The sequence below is a fragment of the Nanorana parkeri genome, unplaced genomic scaffold (assembly GCF_000935625.1).
Source record: "Nanorana parkeri isolate BGI_ZX_2015 unplaced genomic scaffold, ASM93562v1 scaffold3048, whole genome shotgun sequence".
NCBI classification, from domain to species: Eukaryota; Metazoa; Chordata; class Amphibia; order Anura; family Dicroglossidae; genus Nanorana; species Nanorana parkeri.
Window position 1 is genome coordinate 35,118 of NW_017309316.1, and position 11,931 is coordinate 47,048.

The following is an 11,931-nucleotide window of genomic DNA, read 5'->3' on the forward strand; positions in this document are numbered from 1 at the left end:
TAAGCCTCTTCGATGAGGGCGCAGTAAGGGTTTATGCCCGTTCCGTTGCGCTTGGCCTCCTGCTCGCCCAGTCTCAAGATGTTTTCCAAGCCGTTCAGGGCCACCTGGACGATCTTGGAGTCCATGACGGTAAGGAGGTCGCAAAGGGGTTTGATGCAGCCCAGGTCCACCAGATACCTAAAAGAAATACAATGAAAGAGCTGAAAATCGGCAGAAATACAGGGAAATCGAATCAGAAAGGGAAATTTGCTCCGATCAGCTGTGTGTGTTGTGACCAGCTGACCAGGCAACAGGTAAACACTGATGCCAACAGGGAACCCGAGCGACATTGTTCTTGTTGTGTGTGGCAGATACCTCACTGGAAGTACATGCTTCATATAAAAGTACAGGCAGTCCCCGGGTTACGAACAAGATAGGGACTGTAGGTTTGATCTTAAAGGAGAACTATGGGGTCAGTGTTTTTCCCCATAGTTCTCCTTAGGGTAACGGGAGGACACAAACTAGCGTCCTCCCGTTACCCTAAGCTCAGTATATAGGGAGCTACAGCTCGCGGTATACTGAGGCGCCGCATTTTTAAGTGCAACTCCAGCCAAAAAAAACTTTTTTGGTTTTGTTTTGGATAGCATAGGGAAGGGTTTAACCCCCTGTAAAGTTTGTGTTGCTGTGTGTGCCCCCGTTCAGAAGATATCACCTCACTTTCTGTCCCTGTGACAATTGGATTTTGAACATGTTAATTTAGATACAGTGGAGACAACATTTTCCCATGATAACTCTTACAGGAGTGAATTTCCCTTCCCAGGGGTAGATTTCCTCTCACTTCCTGTTGTCTCAAGGACAGGACGTGAGATTAAATCTTTCTAATGAGGATACAGAACTGTAATGTACGAACAGCACTACAAACCAGACCCAAAAAGGCGGGCACTCCTCTTCGGCACGAGCGCGTCAGCATTACAACTACCCCCGCTGTACAGTAATAGCCTCCGTTTGTAAGTAGGAGTCGTATGTAACTCGGGGACTTCCTGTATGCGCAGTGATGTTGAAGTACGGAAGGGGTTCGACAGCAGCGATCACACATCTTGATGCATTTGACACCAAAGTTATTAAAGATGATCTCCCGGACCGTTTTCAATTGACACCATTCATTTTGTTTGCACACCGTAAAAATTAACTATTGTTTTTTTTTTAATTAAACGACGCTCATTTTTTCTTACAGTAACTTTATAAAGTCGATGGCGTTACCATTTGGGAATAGAAAGCGCAACTGCATAGAGGTACCTGGAGGAGGCATCAGTGCTGACCTCACTTCCGTCGCCGCTGGAACACATTATTCACCGCATGATCAGAAACTGCGCTGCTTGCTAGTGGAGACTGGAGCGGTCAAATAGTTCTTCCAGCTAGCAGTGCCAGCTGTCAGAATGATGAGGCAGAATGCCAAGGAACATTAAAAGTGACACTGAACTAAGGAGTTAAATCTCAAAAATGCATTTAAGTACCCGAACTATTAACAACAATGTATCTTATTTGTGTTTCACTTTAAGGCCCCATTCACACACGAATCGGCCGGCACGTACAGCTCCGTGCTGCGTGCGGGGCTGTACCAAGTAGCTGCCGGGAAGGACAGGTGCTGCGTGTGATTAGAACGCAGCCCCCGTCCTTCTCTATGTGGCTACGCGGCCGTACGCCCCCCCTACGCTCACCTCATTTGCAGGTCCGTAGGGGTGCGGGTTTTCTGGTCGGGACGCATACATGTTCCATTCCGGCGGCGTATGGATACGATCACCCGCACCCCTACGGACCTGCAAATGAGGTGAGGGTAGGGGGGCGTACGGCCGCGTAGCCCCATAGAGAAGGACGGGGGCTGCGTTCTAATCACACGCAGCACCTGTCCTTCCCGGCAGCTACTTGGTACGGCCCCGCACGCGGCACGGAGCTCTACGTGCCGGCCGATGAATGTGTGTGAATGAGGCCTAAATATGAAGGAGTCACTCGCACTCCAGCTCACGTTCAGTCAATATTTTATTGACCTCTGTGGTGTCACATTATAGCCATGCTGCGACACCACGGAGGTCAATAAAATATTGACTGAACTTGAGCTGGAGTGCGAGTGACTTCTTCATATTTATACTGATTTGCGGAGGCATCCGTGGTCGCTTGGCACCCACCCGATACTTGAGGGGATTATCCGGTCAGGTGTGCGATGGGTTTCTTTTGATTATTTGTGTATCACTCGGCTGTAGATCCTCAAATCATCTCTGAATTGGTGCCGACGCTGTCCTTCCTTCTGGAGGGGGGCTACGTCTGTTCCCCATGGCCCCTGTGTGTGTTGTAAAGTAGTCACCGCTCCAAGCTCGCTCCCCCGATGGACTACAATCTCAATACAAATGAGAAACTAAACATGAGATTGTAGTCCATCCCGGGAGTGAGCTTGGAGCGGTGACTACTTTACAACACACACAGGGACCATGGGGAACCGACGTAACCCCCCCTCCAGAAGGAAGGACAGTGTCCGTATGAAATCAGATATGATTGGAGGATCTACAGCCGAGTGATATACAAATAAGATACATTGTTGTTTATAGTTAAGGGACTTGAATGTATTTGTAAGATTGAACTCCTGAGTTTAGCGTCACTTTAACGTACAGATTGCGGGTTGGATGGACATTTCCCTTGTGCCCACCAGACTTCCTACCCGAGAGTTATTTGGTAAATAAAGTGACAGCAGGAAGCCCCTTTTTTCACCGATGAAGGGAAACACTTACTTGATCTGCTCTGCCGACCCCCCTGAAGTGGCGTTTGTGATGGCCCATGCGGCCTCCTTCCTGGTTCTGAACTCTGCTGTCTGTAAGATGTTAATGAGAGCCGGGAATATGTCAGCGTCGATCACCGTCTGTAAGAAAACAACACAAACAATGTTACACCAGGTTTGTAATCACCACCACCCTGTATTAAGTCTGGATTGCTGTACATTAAAAATAAGACCTACCCCGAAAATAAGACCTGGTGTGTTTTTTTGAGCCAAAAAAAAAATAAGACAGTGTCTTATTTTCGGGAAAACACGGTAGTCTTACAGGCCCTTTGAGGGCAACCATAATGTTGATGCGGCCCGCGATTAAATTGACTTTGACAACCTGCTCTAAATCATTCAGCTGTGTGTGTATTCTGCACTTTATTATTATTAGAACGTTTTCTCTGGGCATCTCCTTTTACTCACCTGGATCTGTGCCCTGTTGCCCGCTGTGATGTTGGATATCGTCCAGCAAGCCTCCTTCTTTATGGACTCTTTGGGGCTGCTGAGAAGGTGCAGCAAACTCTGCAGTGCCGAGCAATTCAGAATCACCTGAGTACCACAGAGAGAAAATTAGACGGATAAAGAACAAATCATGCAGACAATGGTCACGGGTAAAAGGTCAGTCCACCTTAAAGTCATATTTTAGCATTTAGTAGATGGTGGGGAGTTTAAAAGGAGAATTGTGAGGCGAGTGCTTTTCACTCAGCCTCATAATCTGAGCCGACCTGTGACAATGAGACTGTCACAGGTCGGCTCAGTAGATAGAGAACACATAACGTCGCTCGCTCACTTCTCGATCTATCCGTGCAGAGAGCCATGACGGTCACTCACGGCTCCCTGCAGGGATTCCCCCTCTCAGATCCTCCAGCGCTGACTGGCGGAACGGACGGGGGAGGGGACGGGCACAGCTGGCTCTGCCTCTAGATAGGCAGAGCCAGCTGTCACTCACGCAGCTGGGTGGATCCAGACACAATTGTCGGGATCCGTTCCGGCTGCGGCGTCTCAGTATAACGCGAGCTGTAGCTCCCTATATACTGAGCTTAGGGTGACGGGAGGACGCTAGTTTGTGTTCTCCCATTACCCTTAACAGAACTATGAGGAAAAGGCACTGACCCCGTTATTCTCCTTTAAGCAATCGGTATTAAAAAAAAATTGTGCTTGAATTTTAAAATATCATTTTTTGTACTAAGTAACAGTTTTCTTTGGTGCAAAAGGTGAATAAACTGAAAAGTAAAGGTTTTTTTTTCTTCCTTATTGTGTATTGTATATGTTTTATATGTAAAAACCTAATAAAACTCCTTGCTACAAAAAAAAACAACTGAAAAGTACGCATACTATGACTCCAGATGATATGCTGTAATACAATCTGACCACAAGAGGGCAGCTGATACAAAAGGTAGCCCAATAGTGATGAGCTCCGGCGCGTTCGCAGCTCCACGTGTCGAGCCCGCCAGGAAGCTGACAGCGCCAATAACAGGTACTGAGACATTTTGCCGGTCCGCAGCTGTAGAGATCGGGAAATGCCTCAGTGCCTGTGATTGGCGCTGTCAGCTTCCTGGCGGGCTCGGCACGTGGAGTTGCGAACACGCCGGAGCTCATCACTAGTAGCCGATGCTCCTTAAAAATGGCAGCTGGTTCCTAACTTAAAGGTTTTCTCTGGTTGCTGTCAATGGAGCCTACTTGTTAAAACAAATCCTCCCGGCTTCAGTATTAGACAGACTGGTTCTTCAATCCCATATTATTATTTCTAGCCCTGTCTTAAAGTGACCCTGTCAGCACAGACTGTACAAACAAATCAAAGGTGGTTGGTCCAAGGCAAGGACGACAGTGTAGTGATGAACAAGGAATAAAGTCTACCTGTGGTGAAGACAAGTGGAGCACGGTTGACTTGTTTGGCCAGTGAGCACAGTTACATTTATATTGGAGTATACCTGTAACAGGCAATATACTTACCTTTCCGGCAGCCCTTTGCTGAATGCCGCCTCTTCGCTGCTTCCCAGCCCCTGAAAGCATCTAACTGCTTGGATAGGTCATATACCCATTTACCCTGCTGTAAACAAGTTGGTTTCTCCCATAGGTTCATATATGTAGATTATATGAACCATCGGGAGGAACCACTCTAGTCACGGCAGGGAAAAACAGGTACTGAAACACTGTAGTCAGTCATAAGAACGCAGCAGAAACCACTGCATGCAGCGTGGGAGCACACACCTGCAAGTGTGGACTACTTGTAATGGTCAGGGAGCAGCGAAGAAGCATTTCAACAAGTATGCTGTCAGAATATTTCCTCTGTCATTACAGGTAAGACCTGAGGGGTGACGCAGAGTATGAGCGCTGTACAAAGAAAATCTATTCCTCACCTGTGTCTGTACATCGTCCCCGGTCACAATGTTCCCGACAGCTCTTAAAGCCGGTGACACCACTTTGTAATCGCTGTGCCTGAAAACACATCAACAAAAGTGTATCTGCAGCGAAGAACATAAATGTGTAGTATATACACTGATATTATGGACACGGTTCCCTCCTTTTACATCCCTGTGCAAGCTTTCAAGTCACCACTGAAGTTCTTGTCAGCTACTGAAATCGTCCCTGCGCTGAGTGACGATGAGCCCTCTTCTCCAGCTTGCATTGTTGACTCTGGGCTATGCCGAGGGAAGACCAGCCCCTCTACGCCAGCTTGCAATGTCAGCCCTGGGCTGTGCCGATTGAAGACCGGCCCCTACACCTCCTCCCGTCCAGCTTGCATTGCAGGCCTTGGGCTGTGCCGAGTGAAGACCGGCCCCTACACCTCCTCCCGTCCAGCCTGCATTGCGGGCCTTGGGCTGTGCCGAGTGAAGACCGGCCCCTATACCTCCTCCCGTCCAGCTTGCATTGCGGGCCCTGGCTGTGCCGAGTGAAGACCAGCCCCTATACCTCTCCCGTCCAGCTTGCACTGTCAGTCCTGAGCTGGGCCGATTGAAGACCAGCCCCTATACCTCCTCCCGTCCAGCTTGCATTGCGGGCCTTGGGCTGTGCCGAGTGAAGACCAGCCCCTATACCTCCTCCCGTCCGGCTTGCATTGCGGGCCTTGGGCTGTGCCGATTGAAGACCAGCCCCTATACCTCCTCCCGTCCAGCTTGCATTGCGGGCCTTGGGCTGTGCCGAGTGAAGACCAGCCACTATAGCCCCTACAGCTTGCGTGGTCGGCCTTTGGGTTTGCCAAGGCAAGACCAGCCCCTATAACCCCTCTCCTCTGGCTTGCACTGTCAGCCCTGAGCTGTGCCAATTGAAGACCAGCCCCTATACCCCCTCCCCTCCAGCTTGCATGGTTGGTCCTGCGCTATGCCGAGGGAAAACAAGCCCCTAGAGCCCCTCCCCTCTGGCTTGCGTTATACTCTTGTAGTAGGTCACTTGCTGTGACATAATTTCCCAAAAGTGTCCACAACCACCTCAGAGCTTTCAGCACTTCACTAACATGCTACAGCTCCTCCGCACCTTTATGTCAGAGCCTCTGAAAGTTCCCCACCCACAGCTCGCAGAAAAGGCACAAGGATTGGAGGGCTTGCCGAAATGTGACCCAAAATAAAGTTATTTACAAGTGTTTTTTTTTTGAAGAAAGGGAGACCTGGCACTGTTAGTTGTATTTAGCCTTTCCACCTACTTGAGGTTTGCCACATGTACCCAAGATATGGGACTTACCTAGGGAGGACTTCTCTCTGGTTTCCATCATATCATGTTTTCTACGTGTAACATTTTGTGATGTTCCAGATTTTGCTGTTGTCTATTAATATTGTTTTGGGGTCTGTTGTAGGACATTATGGAGGTTTCCTATTTTAGGAGTGAAATGGGATTGTAACGGGGAACTTTGGACCTAGGAATATTTTTGGGCAGGCCATTGATTTTCAGAGCTTTGTATTACATGTAGGTTTGTTCCCCCGAGAGCCCATTCACACTATCTGCGTTCGCAGAAAACGCCCAGCGCAGTCATGGGTGGGCACAGTTCACACCACCACGTTCCAGTGGTGTGTGCTCAAAAAAAAGTATGGCATGTAGTACTTCTTTAAAGGAGAACTATGAGGTGAGTGATTTCCACTCACCTCATAGTTCTAGCCGACCTGTGACAATGAGACTGTCACAGGTGGGCTCAGTAGATCGGGAGGTGAGGGAACACATACTGGGTTCGCTTACCTCTCGATCCTGTCACGGCTCTCTGCCGTGACAGGGGGAGGGCTGGATTCCCCTCTCCCCGCTCCGATCTGCCAGCGCTGACTGGCGGAACGGACGGGGGAGGGGGCGGTTACAGCTGGCTCTGCCTCTAGATAGGCAGAGCCAGCTGTCACTCACGCAGCTGGGCGGATCCCGTCATCTACGTCGGGATCCGCTCCGGCTCCGGCGTCTCAGTATACCGAGAGATGTAGCTCGCGGTATACTGAGCTTGGGGAAAAACCCTGACCCCATAGTTCTCCTTTAAAGCTCAGCGTAGCGAGATGTCGTGCCGCCGAATCGCACCATGGTGAGGACATAGAACTTAAAAAGGAGAACTATGAGGTGAAAGAAAATCACTCGCCCTCATAGTTCGAGCCGACGTGTGACAATGAAACTGTCACGCGTCGGCTTAATGGATCAGGAAGTGAGCGAACACATACCGTCGCTCGCTCACTTCTCAATCAGTTGCAGGGGTGAAGGTGCCTGCCAGACCAATAGGGGGAGAGATTGCAATCCCTGCTGATGGAGGGTATGGGAGGGGAAGTTAGATTGTGTGGGCACATAAGCTAAAGAATCTTTATTGCACTGCCAGCAATGTGTAGGAACGCGGAAGGGAAGGGTGTACGAATAGGATGTGTGCACCCGAAGATCAAGTTTTCTTACATTAAAAGCTCCACCAGTCTCCTGCACACTCCGGCATCGATGACGGCTTGGATCTTATCGTTGGGTCCGTCAGACAGGTAGGACAGGGCCCAGCAAGCATCGGCCAGTACATCCGTGTCGCTAACAAACAGCAGCCAGGACAGGACGTTCAGACATGGAGACACCTGAGGGATACAACACAGTCTTCAGACCAGAGGGGGCAGTTATCAGCCCAATACTATATGGCCAGCTATAGCCACATGTCCAAAATCAGCCCTTCTAAATCGGGGTTCTGCAGAACTCTAGGGTTCATTGTGAATGGATATTTTTCTAATGGCATCTAATTGAAGAGGTCAAAATATAAAAGGAGCGCTACACTGACCACCAATGCAAAGGGGCATTTCCCTACTAAGGCCCCCTTCCCACTGCGTGATATGCAAATCGCGCGATTTGCATATTGCGCGATATCGCAAGATTTGCTGCGCGATATCGCGTTCAAGCTTGCATTGAGCAAGCTTGAATTGAAGCTAAATCCGCTCCAAAAAGGGTCCTGCTGTAGCGACACACGACCCGCGACAGCAGGACCCTTTGCCCCATTGAAATGCATTGAAATGCAATGTGAACGGGGCTTAAGGGCATTGACTATTGTAACACCCTCCTCATTAGCCTTCCTCTACACAGGATATCCCCCCTTCAGTCTATCATGAATGCAGGTGCCAGACTCATCCACTTGACCAACCACTCAGTGTCTGCAACCTCCCTCTGCCAATCCCTGCACTGGCTTCCATCCCCCGCCCCCTCTGCCAATCCCTACACTGGCTAAATAATAATAAATGCACACTGCTCCCTTGTGCACTAATGTAAACAGCACTTCAGTGACCACCAATGTAAGGTCACATTTTTACACTGGTGTGAGGGGACACTACATATTTAGCGGTCGTCATTCCTGTTCTGGCCAAAATAATGATTACCGTATTTTGCGGTCCATAAGACGCACCGGACCATAGGACGCAGGGAGGTCCGGCGCGCCTTATGGAGCACTCGACAGACTGTAGCTTCTGACACAGCTTCTATGACAGAAGCTGTGACAGAAGCTGCAGTTAGTGACCGCTGAGACAGGTGGCGCTGTGATTACAGCGCCACGGTCTCAGTGATCACACAGAGCAGACGAAGAAAGTCCGTTCTTCGTCTGCTCTATGGTGATCTTGATCGTCGCCGCTGCCTCGGCTTTAATACGAGTGATCTTGTTAGATCACTCGTATTAAACGAGCAGTGGCTCCTACTACCCGCCCGGCGCCCGAAACTGCATGTCTCCGGCGTCGGGATTCGCTCCATAAGACGCAGGCACATTTCCCCCCTCCTTTTGGGGGGAAAAAAGTGCGTCTTATGGAGCACAAAATACGGTATTTGTCTCACTGCAAACACCTGAACTCAGGAGGGCTCTCCAACATTTTGGCCATAAAGTATATGTTCCGAAGGTACACTATTGACATACAGACAAAGTTAAGACATCTGGAATATTATCTGAAAATGTTTGAGAAAAAGTAAATTTCATTAACTGCTGAACACAGTTTGGCCCTCAACTGTTTCAGCTATCAAAAGGTTATGGAGCACAAGAGCCCCCAGTGTCTTGCCTGTGATTGTCCTTCACAAACAAGGCCAAGCTGGATACCGTGTTTCCCCGAAAATAAGACACTGTCTTATTTTTTTTTTTTGCACAAAATAAGACACTAGGTCTTATTTTCTGGGGATGTCTTACCTGGCTGGGGGAGGAATGGACGGTATCCCGGAAGGCAGCGTGCTGTTGCCGGTCCTGGCGGATGTCGCTTCCATCGTGCGTGCGGGCGGGAGCTGCGGCCGGCTGGCGTGGGGGCGGGAGCTGCGGCTGGCGTGTGGGCGGGGCAGGAGCTGCGGCCGGCTGGCGTGTGGGCTGGAGCTGCGGCAGGCTGGCGTGTGGGCGGGAGCTGCAGCAGGCTGGCGTGTGGGCGGGAGCTGCGGCCGGTCTTTACACAGTTTATGTGCAGCTACCCCGAAAGTAAGACCTAGCGGATTTCTGTAATATAAGACCTACCCCCGAACTAGGTATTATTTTCGGGGTAGATCTTATATTACAGAAATCCCTGAAGATAGCGCCAGGTCTTACTTTCGGGGAAACGCGGTAGTGGAATTTTTTGGAACATTCTCATATTCAGGTCTGTCTAATTTCTCTCGTTTTGACATATTGCTCACCTTGGCAAAGTCTGGTGGCGGATTCTTCCCCCTACACAGGTTAGACAGAGCCCAAACTGCGTTCCGGGTCATAGTGAGGCGGTTCTGTTTAGAAAGCAACCTGCAAGAGAGATATGGGAAGGGTTACAGTGTGGGTATATAAACATACACATCACCGATACAATAGTTCTACAAACAGATTCAGGTGTGCACCTGCTACAGCTAAATACTCTGCCTATACAGGCCCCATTCACACTTGGCGATTCGCAAATCGCGCGTTTGTCGCACGATTTGCATTTTGTGTGATATCGCGCAAATGCTTGCATCAAATCGCGGCAAAATCCGCTCCAAAAAGGGTCCTGCTGTAGCGACACACGACCCACGACAGCAGGACCCTTTGCCCCATTGCAAAGCATTGAAGAGCAATATCACGCGGTAAATAGCCGCGATATAGCGGGAATTACCGCGCGATATATCGCTCAATGTGAACGGGGCCTAAAAGAGAACTATGGGGCCAGGGCTTTTCCCCATAGTTCTCCTAAGGGTAACGGGAGGACACAAACTAGCATCCTCCTGTGACCCAAAGCTCAGTATACCATCAGCATCCCGCCGTAGCTATGGCAACCTGTGACATGGCCGATTCCCCACTCCCTAATGGGTGCGTGCGGCCTATCCTAGGAATGACTCTTTTGACCATGCTGAGGGGCGCAGCCGAGTCCATGTCATTCTGACGTGTGCGGCTTTCCACACATGCTGATACACGGAGCGGGGCGTGACTAGGGGTTGGCTGGGTATACTGTACAGCAGCTGGCCACTCCCCTAACCGTTGACCAACGGCTGGCCACTCCCCTAACCGTTGACCAACGGCTTTCCTGCACGGACAGTTGCTTACTACATCAGATCTGTTCACCTGTTACACGGCCTCCACTATCCATCCTCGAGGTATTTATCTTTTATTCTTGACCATAGAGCATACCAGGACAGCGTAACTAGAAATCACAGGGCAAAATTTTGCGTGGGGATCTGTGATTTCTAGTTGTGCCCCTTGCAGAGGCCGCCCGAGATCCCACACTGCCCACCTGAGAGTGACCCTGCAGAGCCCACCATAGACTTTCTATGGTGGGCCCTGCAGGGTCTCAGGTGGGCTGGTCACACTCCTGCACACCTATTGCCTTTCAGCCCCGATTCGCTGTGAGCTTCCTCCACCGCCAGGCCCTGCCTCCTCCTCTGCCGACACCGGGCCCCGGGCCTCCTCCACAGCAAGCTGCTGGCTGTCACTCACTCTGCAGTGGCTGTGAGGAGGAACGCGCACAGGTTGTCAGTGATCTGGACAGCGGCGCGTTCCTCCTCACAGCCGCCAGTGATTTTTTGTTATCTGCTTCATTCTCTATTACATTCCTGTCTTTTTTAAACTATGGCGGGAGTATGAGGTCACTGTGACGTCACGGGACACAGCAGGCACTGTGATAGGTCTGTTTTCACTTGCTGGTGTGTATATATTGAGTTTTTTCACTTGTTCCTGCCTAATGAAGGGGATCCTGTGCGACCCCCGAAACATTGCACTGAGTGTATTTTGCTATGCAGCGTGTACGTTAATAGTCGCACTTGATTTGCTCATTGGAGTGCCGGTGTCCATTATTCTATACAAGTAGGATAAAGCAAATTCCATATTGCTGGTGTCAGTGGGAAGAATGTATCCCCAATTGTTGGTGACATTGAGAGCTGGTGTCATAGAGAGCATTTTATAGCCAATTACTGGTACCTGTAGGAACAAACTAGGCCCCATAGCTGGTGTCACCTGGTGAGAAATAAACCCATTGCTGGTGTCAGAGGGTTACAATCAGTCCCATTGTTGGTGTCAGAGGGTTACAATCAGTCCCATTGTTGGTGTCAGAGGGTTACAATCAGTCCCATTGTTGGTGTCAGAGGGTTACAATCAGTCCCATTGTTGGTGTCAGAGGGTTACAATCAGTCCCATTGTTGGTGTCAGAGGGTTACAATCAGTCCCATTGTTGGTGTCAGAGGGTTACAATCAGTCCCATTGTTGGTGTCAGAGGGTTACAATCAGTCCCATTGTTGGTGTCAGAGGGTTACAATCAGTCCCATTG

At 49.9% G+C, this 11,931-nt stretch overlaps 1 protein-coding gene across 1 annotated transcript in view; it reads right to left on the reverse strand.

Moving 5' to 3' along the window:
• The window catches only part of LOC108802707 (importin subunit alpha-5), a 39,749-nt gene that overhangs the window by 5,419 nt on the left and 22,399 nt on the right, over window positions 1-11,931 (reverse strand). Inside the window, exons 7-12 of the mRNA XM_018574566.1 lie at window positions 9,845-9,944; window positions 7,637-7,800; window positions 5,149-5,227; window positions 3,212-3,337; window positions 2,760-2,887; window positions 1-177 (exon numbers count right to left, since the gene is read on the reverse strand). Coding sequence (XP_018430068.1) covers window positions 1-177; window positions 2,760-2,887; window positions 3,212-3,337; window positions 5,149-5,227; window positions 7,637-7,800; window positions 9,845-9,944 — 774 coding nt within the window. The remainder of the gene's footprint in view (window positions 178-2,759; window positions 2,888-3,211; window positions 3,338-5,148; window positions 5,228-7,636; window positions 7,801-9,844; window positions 9,945-11,931) is intronic.